Source organism: Macrotis lagotis, chromosome X (assembly GCF_037893015.1).
Source record: "Macrotis lagotis isolate mMagLag1 chromosome X, bilby.v1.9.chrom.fasta, whole genome shotgun sequence".
In the NCBI taxonomy this organism is placed as follows: domain Eukaryota; kingdom Metazoa; phylum Chordata; class Mammalia; order Peramelemorphia; family Peramelidae; genus Macrotis; species Macrotis lagotis.
In genome coordinates, this window is record NC_133666.1 from 259453396 (window position 1) to 259473690 (window position 20295).

General features: G+C 34.3%; 1 protein-coding gene and 1 non-coding gene across 3 annotated transcripts in view; one reads left to right on the plus strand and one right to left on the minus strand.

The window, feature by feature from the left end:
• Positions 1 to 20295, minus strand: part of IPO11 (importin 11) — a 196945-nt gene that overhangs the window by 69822 nt on the left and 106828 nt on the right. For both annotated transcript variants that reach the window (XR_012471534.1, XM_074200996.1), the window contains exons 23-25: positions 14720 to 14799; positions 13743 to 13823; positions 3220 to 3315 (exon numbers count right to left, since the gene is read on the minus strand). Coding sequence is in view for 1 of the 2 variants with exons in the window: in XM_074200996.1 (XP_074057097.1) it covers positions 3220 to 3315; positions 13743 to 13823; positions 14720 to 14799 (257 nt within the window). In the remaining variant the exon portion in view is untranslated. The remainder of the gene's footprint in view (positions 1 to 3219; positions 3316 to 13742; positions 13824 to 14719; positions 14800 to 20295) is intronic.
• On the plus strand, positions 13494 to 13611 carry LOC141503888 (U5 spliceosomal RNA). The gene has a single exon (XR_012473168.1). It is a non-coding gene; the product is annotated as a U5 spliceosomal RNA (small nuclear RNA).

Sequence of the window (20295 nt, forward strand, 5' to 3'; positions counted from 1 at the left end):
AAATGAGCTGCACGGGATGGGTAGGTCTCCTGTGGTAGGCATGGATGGATTATTACTAATATCACTGGCAAGGATGCAATGAGATCACAAATTCATTTGAGTAATGAGTATGATTATAATAACTGATTTTTTACAACAATTTTAAGGTTTGGAAAGTTCCTTACATAATCTTTTGATTTTCCCTATATTCCTCATAAGTAAATACAAAAGGCATTATTCTCATTTTATAGATAAGAAAATAAACTCAGGTTTAAATGTCCTACTAGTAGGTATCAGAAAAAGTTTCAGACTAGGGTTATTTTTGAATCTGAGTCTAGTCCTTTTTCACTACACAATACTATTCTAACCAGGTAAGGATCTGCCAAACAAGACAAAGGAAACAGATTTGTAAAAAACTTCAACCTGATAAGACACATTCAATTTCACCTTTTGTGAAGTTGTTTGATGCCTGTCAATGCCAGTAATATGACTCACTTTTGCATAAAGTATTCAAAATAATGTCCAATTCAGTCTATAAAATCTTTTGACTCTTTCATTTTTAATTCTAAACCATTTTCTAAAAAAGTTTTCAACAAATCTTTCTTGTGTCTATTTTTACAGTGATGTCATAAACTTTAAAATATAATTTGAAGGATATAGTTCCTCATGGAAATCTCCCACTTCAGTCACAACAGATGTTGGTGCATAAACAAAAATAACATTTATGATGGTCTTATTTTACAGTCATCATAAACAAAGAAAGTTAATGTAAGCACTCAGTGAAGTGACATTTCTTGATTCCTTTGGTAGCATTAGAAAAAATCAACTTTGTCAATACCTTTATCAGTCTCTCTAAGAAAAGCCTGAGTGTGTGTGTGAGCCTTGCTTTTAAGCTGAAACTTCTATTCATCTTGTGATTTCACATATAGCAAACAAAGCAATATACAAATGATTAAGTTGCCATATTTATGTGCCATCTCAGTCACTGGACAAACAATCCACAATAGGGAGAAAATCATGTTTTCTCAATGATATTAAGCAGTTTCAATTGATTTCAACAGCTCCACAAAGATTATTTTGTCTTTGTATTTATAACAGATTACTGTCGAAAGAACTGAAGAGAAGGTAGCAACCTGCACTGATAGTTTCCTATGCCACCAGTCCAATACCTATCCCTATCCTTACCTGTTGTATAAGTTACAATAGCAAAAATTTTCATTACTAATTATTACTAATTACCCAAAGACAAATTGTTTATAGTTAGCTAGTTTGCTACTCAGAAAACAACCAGGTCTTTTAATAGAAGACTGACACAAATTGATGTAGAACAAAGCAGAACTAGAAGAATTATATGGTTAACAAATATTTAATGTAAATGAAAACAACACTAATAAGGCAGCTGAATTCTCATTAATTGAAATCATGAGACTTGATCTTAAAGAGTAGATAACTAAATTTCCAACTTCACTGGGACTCAAGAGAGTGGAAAAGACAAAGAGAAGGTAAGAAATAGGATATAAACTTTTGCTAATAGTCACATTTGCTTTTATTTTTTCATTATGAGGGAGTATTCAATGATGGGTTCTGGGTAAGTATAACAAGATGATAAAATGTTTTTTAAGAAAGGATCAATAAAAAAGTTTTTATCATTTAAAAAATGAATTCCCAAGTCTTTTATTATATATGTTTATATATTATATTTTATATATTATATATTTTAAGATTCTTCTATACTACAAGAAAACCCTTTCATAGGATCATTGACTGAGATGAAGCCCCAGAAGAAGAACTGAGGCATGAAATTACATGACTTCTCCAGTGGCAAAGAACTAACAAGTGTCTGAAGCAAGATGTGAATTCAGATTTTCCTGAATCCAAGTCCAAAACTCTTTAATACCAATAAAACTTAACTATATACCATATGCTTGATTAATTCTTAGTATTGAAAAATGAAAGGCTAATTTAATGGGTATGTTTTGTAAAGAGTAGAGTATACTGAACTATTTTTAATTATCCATAATATGGTTTTCCAATATTAAAGACCATGAACTATTTGTTGTCAGTACTTTAAGGTATGTACAATATTGGGTCTTTTCCTTTTCTTCTCAGGCTATCAAAATTTACTGCAGAGAAAGAATTTATTAAAAAGTAGGGCACTGATATAGAAATGTACGCAGAGGAGCTTCATGTACAAGTAAATGAAAACTCGTTCTTAAAAAAACAGTCTTTATGTTGGGTTGTCAGTTACCAGTATAAAGGAAACATGTCTTCTAGCACTCCTAGAAGAATAGGGGACAATTAATCCACAGGAAACTGCCCTAACCAAAGACTGCTTATACAAATGAAGCCCTGATATGCTAATTAGGCATTTATCTGAGAGCAAGACTCAGGGGCTATCTTCTCTTCCACATACCATCAAAAACAAAAATACCTGAGGATAGTACTCTCTTAATGAGAGAGTACTCCAACCTAATCCTACAACATCTACATTAAAAGATTAGCTGAGAGGCAGCTTAGTGATACAGTGGATAGAACATTAACCCTGGAGTCAGGAAAACCTGAGTTCAAAACCCTGGAGTCAGGAGAACCTGAGTTCAAATCGAGCCCTAGGCACTTAATAATGGCATAGCTGTGTGACCTTGGGCAAGTCACTTAACCCCATTGCCTTAAATTTAAAATAAAATAAAAAAAACAGCAACAAAGATTAGCTGAGAAAGTGCTGGTCCTGAGTCAGGAGGACCAGAGTTCAATTCTAACCTCGGACATTTGATATATACTAGCTGGGTGACAATGGACATGTCACTTAATCCCCAATTACCATGCCAGAGGGGGGAAAAAAAGTTTAGCAACCATTTTTCTATAACTTAAAACTGAATAATAAAGAGGGGGAAATATTGGTGATTAAATTGTTAGGATAGAAGTGTCAAACATGTAGCCCTCAATAAACCAGAGGATGACCCAAACCAAATTAAAATATAAATGGAGGACAGCTAACAAAATAAAAATACAATAAAACATAGATACTATTAATATGTGGTTTTCTAAGTCAACATGAAGCCTTTCAAGGGTTCTTGTGTTCAACTAAATGGCCCCCATTTCTAATTGAGATTGACTTCACCACTCTAGGCAACTATAAGGACATATCCTTACCTCCTGGACCCTTTTCCCTTCCCCCCAAAAAACCTCTCTCTCAAAGATAAATTCAAGAATCCAAAAACTAACCTTAAAGAAAAGTCTTACCTCTCCATCTATAATGCCTCTGAACACACATGGTAAAATTGGGTCAAACATTTGAGGACCTAACATTGGATTCACTTTAAGAACATTTTCCACTACCTGAAAAATAAGGATATAGATTGAAAAGTCAATTAAAAAATTCAATGCTTCATGTCCAAGATTAGTACATCATAAAACAAATGAAATAATATTCAAGATATAGATAACATTTCTATTGCATTATGTTAAATGTTACTAAACAAGAACAATAAAATATATCACAAAATTATGTAAGCAAAGGTTTATGTAAACCTGATATTTACACTATCATTTAAGATACACAGAAATATAACAATACGATTTGCAATAATTAAAAACTCAAACTTTTCAATAAGCAAATAGATATGAGAAAATCGGAGATGAGCAGATTGTCAAGATTTCCTGGATTTCAAATCACAAACTAGATTATGTTCACCTAAACAGCACACCAGTATTTTAAACTCTACCTCTTTTTGAACATATCCTCTTTGGCCTAACAGAGAATTTTATTCATCTACACTTATAAACATAGTAATGTTACAAATATTTTTGAAAATGGAGGGGCTGTGGGGACAACCAAGTGACACAGTGGATAGAGTACCAGCCCTGGAGTCAGCAAGACCCGGGTTCAAATTCAACCTGAAATCTTAATAATTACCTGGCTGTGTGACCTGGAGCAAGTCATTTAACCCCAGTGCCTAGCAACACCCCACCACCAAAAAAAAAAGAAAAGAAAGAAAATGAAGGTGTCAAAGTTGAAAAGATTAGTCCAATTTTTTTTCTTTTATATTTCTCCTGCATTATCAGACATGTCATAACCATATTAATTAAACTGCTTGCCACAGGATTATGAAAATCATATATCTTTAGGACATCTATGGAATCTTTATGATTCTCCATAAACTGATTAGAGACCTATGCACTTTTATGGTCTCACTGAAAACAGACATTCAAATATAATCTTTGACTAGAAACATAATGTAACTTTATAATGAGATAGGCATTTATCCTAACTGACCCGTATCTACTTTGATCAAGAGGAAAAATATCCAATAAAGATGTTTCAATTAAAATTAATTGCTGACTTCAATTTCTTCAATATTTCACACTTCAATATAACTAAGTCCCAATTAGTGTGATTAACAAATTCTATGAAGTGGTTTTATGTATTCAAATTCACACTATTAGAAGTTAAAATAACATAAAATATGATAACAGATTGCAATTCAATGGAAATATACAGAGCAAAAGCACTTTAAATGAACAAACACATAGAACAATGAAAAACTGCTAATTGTTATTAATTCTATTTTTGTATTGCATAAATATTAAAAATCACTGGTCATAATATACTTGTTATCTTCTTTCTGATAAAAATAGATATATCTTTAGTTAGTGGAAGACTGATTTGTGGTGCTGTCACCAAGACCTAAAAGAGTATTTCAAAAGCAATGAACCAGCTTTCCCCTGTAACCTGGAAGACAATTATGGGAATAAGAAGGAGTAAAATTAAATCAGTAAAAAATCTTTTTAACTCTTAATTTTATCACTTACAAATATGACAAATTTGGCAAAAATTATAAATTAAAAATATAATATTCTGAGTCTCAAATTTTAAATATCATTCAGTTTAGATGGAAGTTTTGAGGAACAAAACCTGCAAAAAAATACACTTATAGACTCACAAATATACACACAGAAAAAAATAATATACAAACTGAGGTCAAGGGAAAAAAAAGGCTAGATTGAATTATCAGGTAATCCATATATATTGTTAAAGAATGAGTTCGTTAAAAAAATTGAAAAATGGAACAGAAAAGTAAATTACACACTAAAAAGAAATGCTTTCTTGGTCTTTTAAAAACTAGTTTTAAAGGTAATAAATGGTCCAAATCTAATGAGTTTTTGTTAGTGCATGTTTATTTACTAAGAACTATAATGCTATTGATAATTATATTGACAAAGAAAACCTACATGGAGTTGACTTTAATAAAAACATTAAACAGATATATTATCAGCAACTCAAAGGGGAAAAAATAAAGAAACATCAGTCTAGAGATGATTAATTCAATAGAACATCAGTTTTCAAAATGAATAAAAGCATTTTTTAATCTTAGGCATGAATAAATTTTTGTAATTAAGAAAGCTCCTTTGATATTAGTTAATCTAATCCAACACATATTTATTTAGCCCTAATATGTGTCACTCAGTACCTGTACAAAATGAACTCTAAGCATACAAAGATGAGAAACAACAAATCCTTCTTTCAAGGAAGTATGGGTAAAAGACTTACACTTTAAATTTAAAATATTAAAATACTGTTAATACATGTTCAAATGTTTCCAATAATTTTCTCTAGATAACTTTACAAAGCTTTCATAACTTTATTAAATAGAAATAAAAAACAAATATTCTGAACATATCAACAGTCTGCAACTACAAGATTTCTTATGTATATGTTTAACTGTTTCTTTCAGAAATGCTTTTACCTTCCCTAAATTAGCTAATTGGCTATATTTAAGGTAACTGAGGGGCTGGTGGATTTCATCATTGTAAGGAATTCCCAGAGTGAAAACTAACATTTACTAAACAATGAGGTATTAATTTTAAAAAGTGACTTTTTGTCATGAAAACCAAGTCAGCAGCTTGATGAAGGAATCATAAAAAATACTGAAGAAAATAACATCTTAAAAACCAGTTTAGGTCAAATGAAAAAAGAAGTCCAAAAGACCAACAAGGGAAGAATGCCTTAAAAAGCAGAACAGGCCAGATGGAAAAGGAGATACAAAAGCTCTCTGAAGAAAATAATTCCTTAAAATGTAGAATGGAGCTATGGTAAGTTGATGACTATGAGAAATCAAAAAGCAATAAAACAAAACCAAAAGAATGAAAAACTAGAAGAAAATGTGAAATATCTCATTGGAAAAACAACCAACCTGGAAAACAGAACCGGGAGAAATTACTTAAAAATTATTCAACTACCCAAAAGTGATGACCAAAAAAAAAACAAACCAACTTTCATAATATATTTCAAGAAATTCTCCAGGAAAACTGGCTTGATATCCTAGAAGCAGAGGATAAGTTAGAAACTGAAAGAATCCACTAATCATATCCTGTATGAGATCCAAAAATAAAAACTCCCAGAAATATTAAAGCCAAATTTCATAACTCCCAAGTTAAGGAGAAAACATTACAAGCAGCCAGAAACAAACAATTTAAATATCATGAAGCTACAGTCAGGATAACACAAGATTTAGCAGCTTCTGCATTAAGGAATCATAAGGCTTGGAATATGATATTTTGGAAGGCAAAAGAGCTTGGATTAAAATCGAGAATCAACTAACTCAGCAAAACTGAACATCCTTTTTACAGGTGAAAATGGACATTCAATAAAATGGGAGACTTTCAAACTTTCCTGATGAAATGGCCAGCACTGAAAACAAAGTCTGATCTTCAATTTCAGGACTCAGGTGAAGGACAAAGAAGGTGAACAGAAAGGGAAAAGTATGATGCTGAACCCCTGCACTGGAAGATGATACTGATAACTCTCAGGAACTTTCTAATTTATTATGGCAGTTTGAAGGTGCATATAAAGGTAAGACATAGGAGGAAGCTGAATTTGAAGGTATAATATATTAAAAAGATTAAGTTAATGGACAAGTAAGGAATATACTGGGAGAAAGGAAAATAAGAGGTAGAATGGGATAACGGACTAAATTATTTCACCTAAGAGGCAAGAAAAAGCTTTTGTAATGGAGTAATAATAATGTAATAATAATAATTGTCCTTCATTTTCAAAGAAGACCATGACATCAGAGAGGTGATGATGTCATGAGAAGCACATGAACTGGATTTGAGTGAGGGGAAGCTGGGCTAGGGCAGCAGTCTCACTTTCTCCTCTAGAGTCATCTGGGTCCAGTGGCCAGATATGAATCAGGATGAATGAAGATGGTCCTGGATGAAAGGCAATCAGAGTGAAGTGACTTGCCCAAGGACACACAGCTTTTAAGAGTTAAGTGTCTGAGGCCAAACTCAACTGCTGTCCTCCAGAGTCGAAGGCCAGTGCTCTATCCACTGTGTCATCTAGCTGCCCTCATAGGAAGTGGCTCAGAGAGAGATTAACAAACACATACAACTGAGTATAGAAATCTATCTTACCCCAGAGGAAAACAGGAGAGAAAAATAATGGGAGAAAAAGGACAGAGGAAGGGGGGGTGGGGGTGGGGGGGGTTGGAAGGGTCATGAGAAGGGATAGGGTGAATGGAGAGAAAGAATAGAATAAATGGAGGCTAGAGGGAAATTATTTTCTACCTTCAGTATTTATATAAAAAAGTCAAGATTTAAGCAAAAGAATCTTCCATTCCATTTAAAAGAAAACAAACCTCCAATCACATTATGATACTATATTTAAATTTCTTTTGTTAAGGAAAACAATTTTTTAAAAAGTACTTTTCAAGTACGAGTGTTTTAAGGTCCAAAAAGGACATTGCTCTGGAATGAAATCTTTTGATGTACATATATGTTAAATGTTTTTAAAATCATGAACTGGGGGGGGGTGGAGCCAAGATGGTGACATGAAGGGATCAATTCTTAGGAGCTCTCTGATAAAAACTCATAAGCTAAGGACTCTAACTAAACTTTTGAGAGACAGAACCCGAAAAAAGGGACACAGTGAGGCAGTTCTCCTACTCAAGGTAACCTGGAAAAGAGCAGAAAGGCTCTGCTCCCCGGGGTTGGAGGGCAGCCAGCCAAAGGGGTGGCCCGCCAGAGTGAAAAAATTTCAGCCTCCTGGAGGCAGCCCCAGGACTGGGAGCCGCAACTCATAGCAGCGGGGGAGTCTCCTGAGCTGCAACCCGGGGAGCACCAGCACAAAGTGGGGGAACAGCTGGGGACCTCTGCCAGAGCAAGCACGTGGAGCCCAGTCCTCAGGGCACACAGCAAACAGCTTGGTCTTTCAGCAGCCCAGACTGGGAAACAGAAGCAGGTGGAGCCAGTAAGCAGGAGCCCCCAGGGCATGAGCCCATTGAGCTGAGGGAGGGGAGTGAAGAGAGAGAGAGAGAGAGAGAGAGAGAGAGAGAGAGAGAGAGAGAGAGAGAGAGAGAGAGAGAGAGAGAGAGACTGCAGAGATCTGTCCTCAGCCCCTGGAACAGGACTCTGGGGCTCTGACCACATTCAGATCCTGATCCCAGTCTAGGCCCCCCCACAGAACAGCAGGGCTCCCCCCACCTCAGCCTAGGATCACTGATTATAGATTCACATATGGTCATTCACAGACCAGGAGGGAGGACAGAGCCTCACACACTGAGACCCTTGTGGGAGTGCCCCAGAAGCTCAGGAAGCACCCCAAAACCAGGGCCAGGCTGGGAAAATGAGCAAGCAGAGAAACAAAAGGAAGACTATTGAGAAATATTTTGCAAATGAGCCCAAGAAGGATCAAAATACTCAGTCTGAAGATGAGGAAGCACAAGCTCCTGCATCTAAAGACTCCAAGAAAAACAGAAATTGGGCTCAGGCTATGACAGAGCTCAAAAAAGACTTTGAAAATCAAATGAGGGAGTTGGAAGAAAAACTGGGAAAAGAAAGGAGAGAGATGCACAGGAAAAACATGAAAATGAAGTCAGCAGCTTAGTCAAGGAAATCCAAAAAAATGCTGAAGAAAATAGCATGCTAAAAAACAGCTTAGGTCAAATGGATAAAACAGTTCAAAAAGTTATTGAAGAGAAGAATGTTTTAAAAAGAAAAATTGGCCAGATGGAAAAAGAGATAAGAAAACTATCTGAGGAGAACAAATCCTTCAGACAAAGAACAGAATTCAGGGAGATTGATGAATTTACCAGAAATCAGGAATCAATACTTCAAAACCAAAAAAATGAAAAATTAGAAGAAAATGTGAAATATCTCATTAAAAAAACAAATGATATGGAAAACAGACTTAGGAAAGATAATTTGAAAATTACTGGAATGCCTGAAAGTCATGATCAGGAAAAGAGCCTGGACATCGTTTTCAAAGAATTACTACAGGAAAATTGCCCTGATATTCTAGAAGCAGAGGGCAAAATAGAAATGGAGAGAATCCACCCATCCCCCTGAGAAAGATCCCAAAAAAACCAACCCCCAATATTATAGCCAAGTTCCAGAACCCCCAAGTCAAAGAGAAAATATTACAAGCAGCCAGAAGGACACAGTTCAAATATCATGGCGCTGCAGTCAGCATTACACAGGACTTAGCAGCAACTTCATTGGAAGCTCATAGGGCTTGGAATACAATATACCGGAAGGCAAAAGAGCTTAGAATGCAGCCAAGAATGAACTACCCAGCAAGGCTGAATGTCCTCTTCCAGGGAAAAAGATGGACTTTCAATGAACCAGGGGAATTTCAAAGGTTCCTTTTGGAATGGCCAGAGCTGAACAGAAGGTTTGATCTTCAGATACAGGACTCAGGTGAAGCATGGAGTTTGGAGGAGAGGGGGGAAATATGAGGGACTTAATGAGGATGAACTGCATGTATAGAAAAATGATACTGATAATATTCATATGAACCATCTCAGTTAATAGAGCAGGAAGAGGGAGCTTTTATAGTTGAAGCACAGGAGAAAGCTGAATTCGAAGATAAAATATGGTGTAAAAATAGAGTCAATAGAAAAAAAGGGAAATGGAATAGGAGAAAGAAAAAGGAGAGGGGGAACAGTGGAAGATATTTCACATAATAAGATTTTTTTTTATTACAATGAGCCATTGCAATGATATGGAAGGGGGGGGGCAAGGGGGAATGAGGGAACCTTTGCTCTCATCAGAGATGGCTAGGAGAGGAAACAGCAAATATACTCAATGGGGTATAGACAACTGGAGTAAGAAGGAGGGGGGAGCAGGGGGAAGGGGTGGGGAAGTGAATAAAGGAGGAGAGGATGGATCATGGGGGGGGGACAGTGGTCAGATATAACACATTTTCTTTTTTTTACTTCTTGTAAGGGGCTGGGATTGGATGGCCTGCCCAGGACCATAGGGCCAGGTGGATTCTGGGCCTAAGGGGTGGTATGGGGGCTCAGGGCTTCTTGGCCCCAGGACCAGGGATCTATCTGCTGCGCCACTCAGCAACCCTACAGCAGAGTCAGAGTGAAAGGAGAGAGAAAATATAGTACATGATAGTGGAGAAATAAGAAAAGAGGGAGTTGCGATCAGCAATGGCAACGTTGGAAAAATATGGAAGTAACTTTTGTGATGGACTTATCATAAAGAATGCTATCCACTCATGACAGAGTTGATGGTGTTGGAACAAAGACTGAAGCACATTTTTTGCTATTATTATTTGGGGGAGGGTGCAGGGCAAGTGGGGCTGGTGGCCTGCCTGGGGCCACATAGCAGGGTGATCTTTGGATGTCTGGGGCCGGATTTGGACTCAGGTGCTCTTGGCTCAAGGGCCAATGCTCTGTCTGCCACCCAGCCACCCCTACTATTATAACTATTTTATTTTATTTTGGGTCTTTTTTTTCCTTCTTTTTGGTTTTTACAGAGCAGTGGGGATTGGGTGGCTTGCATGTCACATGGCTGGGTGATTATTGGGTTTAAGAGGCTGGATATGGACTCGGGTGCTCCTGGCTCCAGGGCTGGTGCTTCATTCATTGCGCCACCTGGCCATACGTACAATTATTACTATTATTTTTTTAATTTTAATTTTTTTCTCTCCCCTTTACTTTTTCTCCCAAAAAGAACATTTGTACCAAATGAGAATAAAAAATAAATTTAAAAAATCATGAACTGATAATATGATGGTAAAATATTTTCCATTATAATATATATTCATGCCATATCACATAACACACTTTAATGTGTACTGAGTATAATACACGAATGTATACCCAAATCAGAAATATTATCTGAATTACACAGACACATCAATCAATAAATCATCAAGCATTTTATTAAGTGGCTACTTGTACATTCACAGTGTACAAGTTACAATTTAAAAAAATTAAATTCAATAGTTCTCAAGAGCTTATATTCTAAGGGTTAAAAATATAAGCATAGTAGATTCAAAATGCATACAAAGTAAATACATAAGCAAAACAGATAGAGAGTAATCTGGGGAAGGTACTAGCTGCTTTAGAAGGGGAGGTTCCATGTAGGAGGCAGCTCTTGTGCTGAGTTCTAGTAAGAGGAGAGAATTCTAGGAATGGGGCCACCTAAGCAGAAATACATATTATATATATATATATATATATATATATATATATATATATATATATATATATATATATATTTATACACACACACATACATACAGAGAGAGAGAGAGAGAGAGAGAGAGAGAGAGAGAGAAGAGAGAAGAGAGAGAAGAGAGAGAAGAGAGATGAGAGACAGAATATCAATGATAAGTAAGGATACCTGAACTTAGCTGGAAGAAAATAAGACAGAGAATATATTAAATATAAGCTAAGCCAGATAAGAAAGGCTTTAAAAATATCAAAGAAAGGAATTATTTTTTCTGATCCAAGGGTGCCCATTGAACTTTTAGAGAAGGTAAATGATATGGTCAAACTTGCGCAGATAACATGGACTTTCAATGTTAAGGATAAGAGAACTAATAGGAAAAAATTACCCTAAAATTCCAAAAAAGGCCAAATTTAGCAAATTTCAAAAATCTACCTTCAGATATTAATTTCTTGCTAAATGGTGTTTGAAAAGCTATGTGAGAGCGGCTAGGTGGTGTAGTGGATAAAGCACCGGCCTTGGAGTCAGGAGTACCCGGGTTCAAATCTGGTCTCAGACACTTAATAATTACCTAGCTGTATGGCCTTGGCCAAGCCACTTAACCCCATTTGCCTGGAAAAAAAAAACTAAAAGAAAAAGCTTTCTTTAAAAAAAAAACAAGCAGAAAAGCTACGTGAATATTACCTATTTAAACATCAAGACAAAATAATAAACTGAAATTTGAAGGACTCAAGAAGTAGAATTCTAGGTTTGAAAACCTCTATAAAACTGGAGAAATAACCAAATTGGTAAAAATAATCCAAAGTCACATTACCTTAGAGTTGCAAAATATACTCCAAACAGAATGTTTACCAAAGGTTTACCAAAATGGGTACTCCCTAGGTCAACGCAACTCACAACTCATTCATGACTGCCCATCCCAAACAACTCTACTTCCTCCTTTAGAACTGCCCTAGTTATAATTTCTCTTTCACTTCTTGATGCCTCCTCCATACACGTGAAGCAAAATAGATAGGACAATACCTTAAGCACGTGAACTGTCCCTTGGTGGTAATTTCCTTTTACAGCTGTCTTTAGTTCCTACTGTCTTCTACAGTTCATTCCTGACTTGTACTGCCCTTCTATAGTACCAGATTCTACAATCAGTCTGATTTAATTTCACCTCCTAGATCTTTTCTATGTTTCTACAAAATCTCATTGCCTGGCTTTGTTCCAATATGTCACTTCCCCATGATGACAGCTAAATCAGGAAGGCAACAGGTGCTTTATCTCTCATAATTGTCCACTGACTTCCAATGTAGTTGCCAAAGCTTAGAGATTCAAACTGAACAATATTTTGTTGCACTGCTGTTACTGTTACTAATCACTAAGTACCTGAAGATACACATTCAAGGTACCTTTTATTATTCTAAAAATTATTCTAAAAATATTTAACAGAGTTTATAATGTTATCTTGAGCATCTGTTTGTCTATCCCACGAAATATCTTTTAAAAACTATTTGAAGGCAGGCACATTGACACCTTAGAGAATGGTTGACAGCAGTGAGGTAAGAAAAAAACAAAGAATTCAAAAACACAAGATTCCAGATCCATATAATTCTAGATAGACTAAATAGTATAAATTGTAAATTCTAAATAGTATAAATAAATGTAATTCAAAATGAAAATGAGTTATGATCATAATAACAATCATTCTTGATAGAAAATAACATGCTTCCTATTCTGTATTTTTTGTAAGGGAAATGTGATACTTTTGATTTAAATTTCCCTACAATGTGATTAAAATAATAAACTTGTGATTGTTAATGGAGAGAAACTATAAGATAACTAGAAAACTCAGGCAAAACAAGAATTGTTTGAAGGTTCTCAATAGCCCAAGTTTTATTGTATTCAAATACTATTTAAACCTTCAAAAAATTTAGTTTTAAACAATTCTTTCCATCACTTTGGCTTCATGCTCCATAGTATGTTATCTGGATGGTGAACATTCCTCAATTTTATCTCCCTGAAATTTGGATGGTATATGAAGTAAATATTATAAAGAATATTCCTTACTCTGATTTCTCTTCAAACCGAATAAATCTTTTGCCTTTTACTAAAGATTTCCGTGGAGAAGAATATTCCTACACTTCTTTGGCTGTATTATGCTGTAACAGTTTATCTTTTGAGAACTCCATGAACTCTATGCTCTCACACACTCATCCTAACTCACTATGAAAATCCAAGTTTGCAAGGTAGAACCAAAAAAAAAAAAAAAAAAAAACCAAATCACATGAGGGATAAAATTGATAGGACAATACCTTAAGCACTTGAACTTGTCCTTCTGTGGTAATTTCCTTTAACAGCTCACAAAATGACTGACACAGAGCTACTGCATAAGTCTGAAATTCAATCAGAATTCAACGTATATGCATATTATGAATCCATATATATAATCTCCAAAATTGCTAAAATTCAATTGTGAAGAACTTTAACAAAAAAACAAACACTAATCTGTAAATATATTATGTTGTGAAAGTTTTCACAGTAAGCATTAAATTACTAAACACTATAACAGCTTTGATATTCATAAAATAAAATAAATAATATACAAAAATAAACTTTTTTCTCAAACAAAAAGATGAGGATTTTATTCCAGTAGACAACTCATGTTTCTAATATTATAAAAGATGTATTTATTATAAGGCCATTAAAAACTGTTAAGAATTTTTCCTGCATTCTTGCATTAATGTCAAATTCCATTTTTAAAAAAATATACAGTAGAACCAAGACTGATTCCCAAGCCCTTACTCATTTTCAATTTATGTAAAGCAAAAAGTTAAATAAATGTACAACCACCAAGAATTTGGACAGTATCCTTGAGTTTGTTCTAAATGGGTATTGATAAGTAGATGAATTCTTCAGATAGGCAGATATTTCTTTCAAAATAAAGGATCAAATGTGGAAGTAAAGAATATTACTTTAAATTTCTAAAAAGCTACACTATTTTAATAACATTTTATAAAAAGAAGGTATTTTATCCAGTAATTCACTCTGGATATGTCAGGAACTAGGGAACTGTCTGAACTTTCATTTATCTAGGAAATAATATTAATTCCTCTACTCCTAATAGAGAATAATTGAGAAATATATTCCCTTTATTTAAAAAAAGATGAGTTAAAATATATTATGAATAATATCTAAATAATACTTGTTTTTACAATGAAATACTGTAAAGTCACTAATTAATGGGGAAAATATAATCATTTCTTGATATGCAACTGTTATGGCAACATACCTGTAGAAATTCAGTTGATGACAAAAAGATATAACCATTGATGATCTTAAAGCAGGTTCTGAGATTTTCGGAACTTAGTTCTGCCAAAACAATAAATTTCAAATAGTTCAATAAAATATCAAAATTATCCATAACAGTGAAATAATTTTAAGAAAATTCAATGAAAAATAATGTCTCCTAAGTTCAACAGTCTTTCCTGAATTCTACCAAGTACTATGGCATATATTTAAATATTTCAAAACTTGTTTCTAAATATCAGAGTATATTATCTATCACAAGACTCTTTCCTGAAACAACCATTTCTTCATGCCTTGCTACAGCAATCTTATTTATGCACAGATATGGTCATGTTCAAATCTTTAAATAAATTCCTGCTATCCACTAAATAAAATACAAATTCTTTAGCACTTAGGGTTCTCCATTCTATGGTATTACCCATTAAGATTCACAGCTATGTACTTAACATGGAGCACTACATAATTATCTTTTCATTTTCTTTGACTTTATGATTTTCATGTTTTTCCTTTTTTTCTTTTCCTGGAATTCCTTTACCCACCATGTAACAGAAGTACTACTCTCTCTTTGAAGTCTAGGAAACTGCATGATTGCCCGAATTGCATAATGTTCTTTTCCAAACTCACCTTATCTATATATGTTTGCCTATCACATCTAACTTGTTACCATAATTCTTATATTTATTGACTAGAGTGAAAATTCCCTGAGTCCAGAACCAATAACTTTTCCAACTCTGCAATCCAAGACTCCAGAATAATCCTCTTCCCATAGAATCTGTTTGATATTCATTTTAATTGGTTAATCTGGCATGAAAATATATCTTGATGGGTTTTTATTTACATGCCTTGTCACTTTTTTTGTGAGCTGCCCCTTTTCCTCATAATTCCAAAGTTTAATCAGCACTTAATCTAACTCCACTTCAATAATATCTATTAATTCTGATACGCTCAAAAAAGTCAAGGGAACTAAACTGAATTCACTGTTTTTAGTTTACATAAAAAATAAAAGTATACTATCTATGCAAATATTCCCAAATCTAAAATGTATGATTATTTTCAACAATTACTACAACTGTACATTGCTCAACTAAGGAGTATATTTGCTTTAAAATATATTTCAATAAAACAATTTCATACCAATCATAAACAAACATTATCTGGTGTCTTGCATGTTTTACATGAAGTATTTGTGCTGTTTAAAATATGTGGAATAAAAAGTATAACTAATTGTTATACATTTCAAGAAACTACAATTTGCTAAGCACTTTTTTAAAGTAACAATTATCCTGTCCTGATGGCCAATAGTTAAAAGAATTACAATAGAATACTAAGAATAGTCAATAATTTAAAGTTACATTCATAGAAATGCAGCCCCAATCACTATACTGTCAATTAAAAAAATATAGCTGAATAAAGGAAGAGCTTAAATGAGGAGAGACCTGTGGCATGCAGCAAACTATTGTAATATTCTAAATATAGAAGATGAAGACTTGTATAGGATGGTGATAATTATCTGAGGAGATTGGATATTACATCATATTAAATTATATTGTATCATGGGATGCTGTGTTATAGCATGTTATCCCATATATCATATGTGTGCATGTTGGAAGAGGGATATTATAAAGGTAAAATCTAACAGGTTTTGTCAAATGACTGAATCAGAAAAAAAGAGAGACTATGGAGTTGAGTTCATGCCTAGGTTGAAAGCTTGGGAGATTGAGAAGATGTTGGTTCCATCAAAAGGAATGTGAAAGATTGGGAAAAGAGAGGAATTTGGAGAAAAGATTTTGAATTTAGCTCCGGACATGCTGATTTCAATAGATTGTCTATGAGACAACCAATTTGAGATTTCTTGAAATGGAAATGGCAACTGAAGACTAAAGTTGGTGATAATCAGCAGAGGCTGACCTTGAAAAGTCATCATCTTGGAAATGACAATTTTATCCATGGAAGATGATGAAACTAGTGAAATAGTATGAAAGTAGAATAAAAGAGAGATCAGTATAGAGCCCTGAAGGATAGTCACAGTTAGTGGACATGATTTAGAAGAAAATCCAGCAAAGAAGATTGAGAAAAAAATAATCAGATAGGTAGGAAGCAGATTCCTGCTGGAGAACTTGAGATGAAATGGGATCAATTGTGTGTGTAGAAAAGTTGGTTTTATCCAGGAAATGGGCTTTGGTCTTTGTTCAGGAAACAAACTTCTCTTTCAACTCTTTCTGAGAAATAGATGAGAGCAGATAAAGTGACCTAAAACATTTTGATAATATAAGATAAAGAAGAAAAGAGAAGGGATTCAATTTTTCTAGCAAAATGAGGCAAGGTTCTCAGATGACAGGGTGGGGCAGAGGAAGTCATGGAAGGTGTGAAAGGGGAATAAAGGTTTGGGGTAAGTAGAATAGTGAGTTAAGGAGGTATAAAATAATTGACTAGCAACAGTGAAAGTCCAGTTCAAATTACGTAATACAGATTTGTAGTAAACCTAGTCAACACAGTTGTAAGATTTTTTTCCACCTCTGTTTAGCAGCACATACTGAGTAACAAAGATGAGAGATGGTGGTGGCAATCCAAAACTGAGAGGTTTACAAGGGTCTGATTAACAAAATGATAAAGGAAGAAGGGATTCAAGAGCAAAGGTGTAGAATTGAACCAAGGAGACATGATGGAGAAAGGAGAAGAGTTTAAGAATGGAGGTGAACACTGGCCTTGGAGTCAGGAGTACCTGGGTTCAAATCCAGTCTCAGACACTTAATAATTACCTAGCTGTGTGGCCTTGGGCAAGCCACTTAACCCCACTTGCCTTGCAAAAACCTAAAAAAAAAAAAAAAAAAAAAAAAGAATGGAGGTGAAGTATATATACAAAAATATTCATAGTAGCTTTTTTTTGTAGTGGAAAAGAATTGGAAATTGAGAGGATGCCCATAATTTGGGAACAGCTGAACAAATTGTGGCATACATATGTGATGGCACACTATTATTCCATAAGAAATTATCAGGGACAGGATTTCACAAAAGGCTGGAAAGATCTGCATGAATTGAAGTTGAGTGAGATGAGCAGAACCAGAAGCATATTATACACAATAACAACATGGGATGATGATCAACTATGACAGACTTGTTTATTTCATAATCCAAGACAATTTTAAAAGACTTGTGATTGGAAAATATCATTCATATCCAGAGAAGGAAGTATGAAGTCTAAATGAAGACCAAAGATTATTCAATTTTTATAAGTAGTCTTATTTTCAATGTCATTTTTACTCTCTAATGTTGTCTTTCTTCCTTTTGGATTTGATCCTTCTCTCACAGCATGATCAATATGAATCTATGTTTAGCATGATTACAATGTAGAGCCTATCAAAATGCTTTCTATCAAGTAGAAGAAAAAGGGAAGGGAGAGAGGGAGGGAGAAAAAAACCTTGTCCCCCCCCCAAAAAAATTGGTTAAAAAAAAAAGAGATGAAAACCTGGAAGAGATTTTAGGATTAAGGGACTGGAGGTAACTAAAACAGATGAAGAACAGTCTGATTTTTGGAAAGCAGAGAGAAAGAGGAGGAAATGTGAAAAGACTGTGGTCAGATTTGGTTCATTTGTGGATGATCAAGAGTATAACAATCTTGACATGTAGCTTAGTTGGACTAATGAAGCAGAGTATGCCAAATAAGAAAACTTAAGAATGGGAAGACTAGAATGTTTGTGAAAGTATCAACACCTATAGCAAAGTTCCCTACTTTGAGAGTAATAATCAGAAAAGAGAGTAAGATTTTGAGTCATGTACTAAAAACATTAAAAAAAATAATAATTTAAGTATAACCTGGGGGATTATAGAGAACAGCTATAAGAATGAGGATCTGAGTGGTAGATGTGGACTGAATGAAATCTCAAAGGAAAGATTATTGAGTGACAATGGTGTAAGAATCTCCAAGTGGCAATGGGGGACAAAGATTATTTCCATTTCCCAGTCTAGATCAAGGAAGAATGATCAAAAAAAATAAAGCTAGTGCTGAAAAAAATGGTCCAATGAGGCTATGTCCCATCAGGAAGGAACCAGATGTTAATGAGATCTAGAATATGGAAAGAGTAGAAAAGTAAAGGAAAGCACACTAAATCTGTGGGAAAGGCAAAAAGGCATCAAATTAATCAATAGCCCATTCAGAACTTTGATAGAAACAGAACAGAGAAGCATGATCCCCCAAAAAGCATATTTGAGGGGCAGCTAGGCAGCCTTGGAGTCAGGAGTACCTGGGTTCAAATCTGGTCTCAGACACTTAATAATTACCTAGCTGTGTGCCCTTGGGCAAGCCACTTAACCCCATTTGCCTTGCAAAAACCTAAAAAACAAAAAGCCTACTTGGCTTAGAATCAAAAACTTGGTACTAGTCCTGTCTTTGAGATATACTAGCAAAATGATCATGGCCAAGAAAAAGAACCTATACTGCTATTTCTTCTCCTATAAAATGGATATAAAGATTCAATTAACAAACACCAATGTACAAAGCATTGCAGCTTATGCTAGGGCTTCAAAGACAAATCCTAAATTCTAATACCTTTTTTATCCTTCTTACATGACTGAGTTACTTTTACTCTTCGTTTTCTTAAATCTCCTAGTAACACTGTCAATATAGAACTATCCAAGCCAATTTGACATTTAATGTCAAACTCCTTCAATTCTTTCTGAATATATTAAAGTTAATTTGTCAATAATGGCAAAGGGATATTTGTTTCTTCTCTTTTTCATACAGACTCTTCCAGATGTTCAAATAAATTTATGTTTGCATCTTAAAATTATTATTCAGCTGAGGTTTTTTAATTACAAATGCCCCAGAGTCCTTAATTTATGAGTAGTATTAAAAATAATAGACCTCAACAAAGATCTATTTTTCCCATAAGATTATACTCAATTTGGAAAGATAAATTATTCTTGATTGTAATTCTACACTGTTTGCCTTTTAGAATATGTATTCAAAGATTTCATCTTATATGATTCTGACTGTGGGTTCCTTTCAGGAGGTTATCAGTAGATTCAATTTTACTTTTGCCCTTTGGATTTTAAGAAGTGTGAACAATTCTCATTTGCAGTTTCCTGAACTATAATAGTCAGGAAATCTGATCATTCTTAAACTCTCTCTCTCTCTCGTTTTCCTAGATCAATTTTTTTTAATAAGATATACTTTACAATTTATTCTATTTTCTTCAGTCTTTTGATTTGGTTCTAATATGTCTTGCTGGTTCATGAAGTCACTGATTTCTCTTTATTCTAATTTTCAGGGAGTCTATAACTTGGATAATATTCATAACTTTCTGTTTTAAGTTTTATATCATTCTTCCAGAACATTTTTTTAATCTTTTGCTTCCATATTTCTAAGTATTCATAGAGATAGTCTTTTTTCCAATTCGTTACTACAAAAAGGCCTCTGCTATAAATATTTTTGAACATGTGGGAATTTACCCACTTTTATGATTTCTTTTGGCTATAAGGCCTAGTAATGGTACTGCTGGATCAGAGAGTATAATCAGTTTTACTGTTCTTTAGGCAATGGTTGATCAGTTCACAACTCCA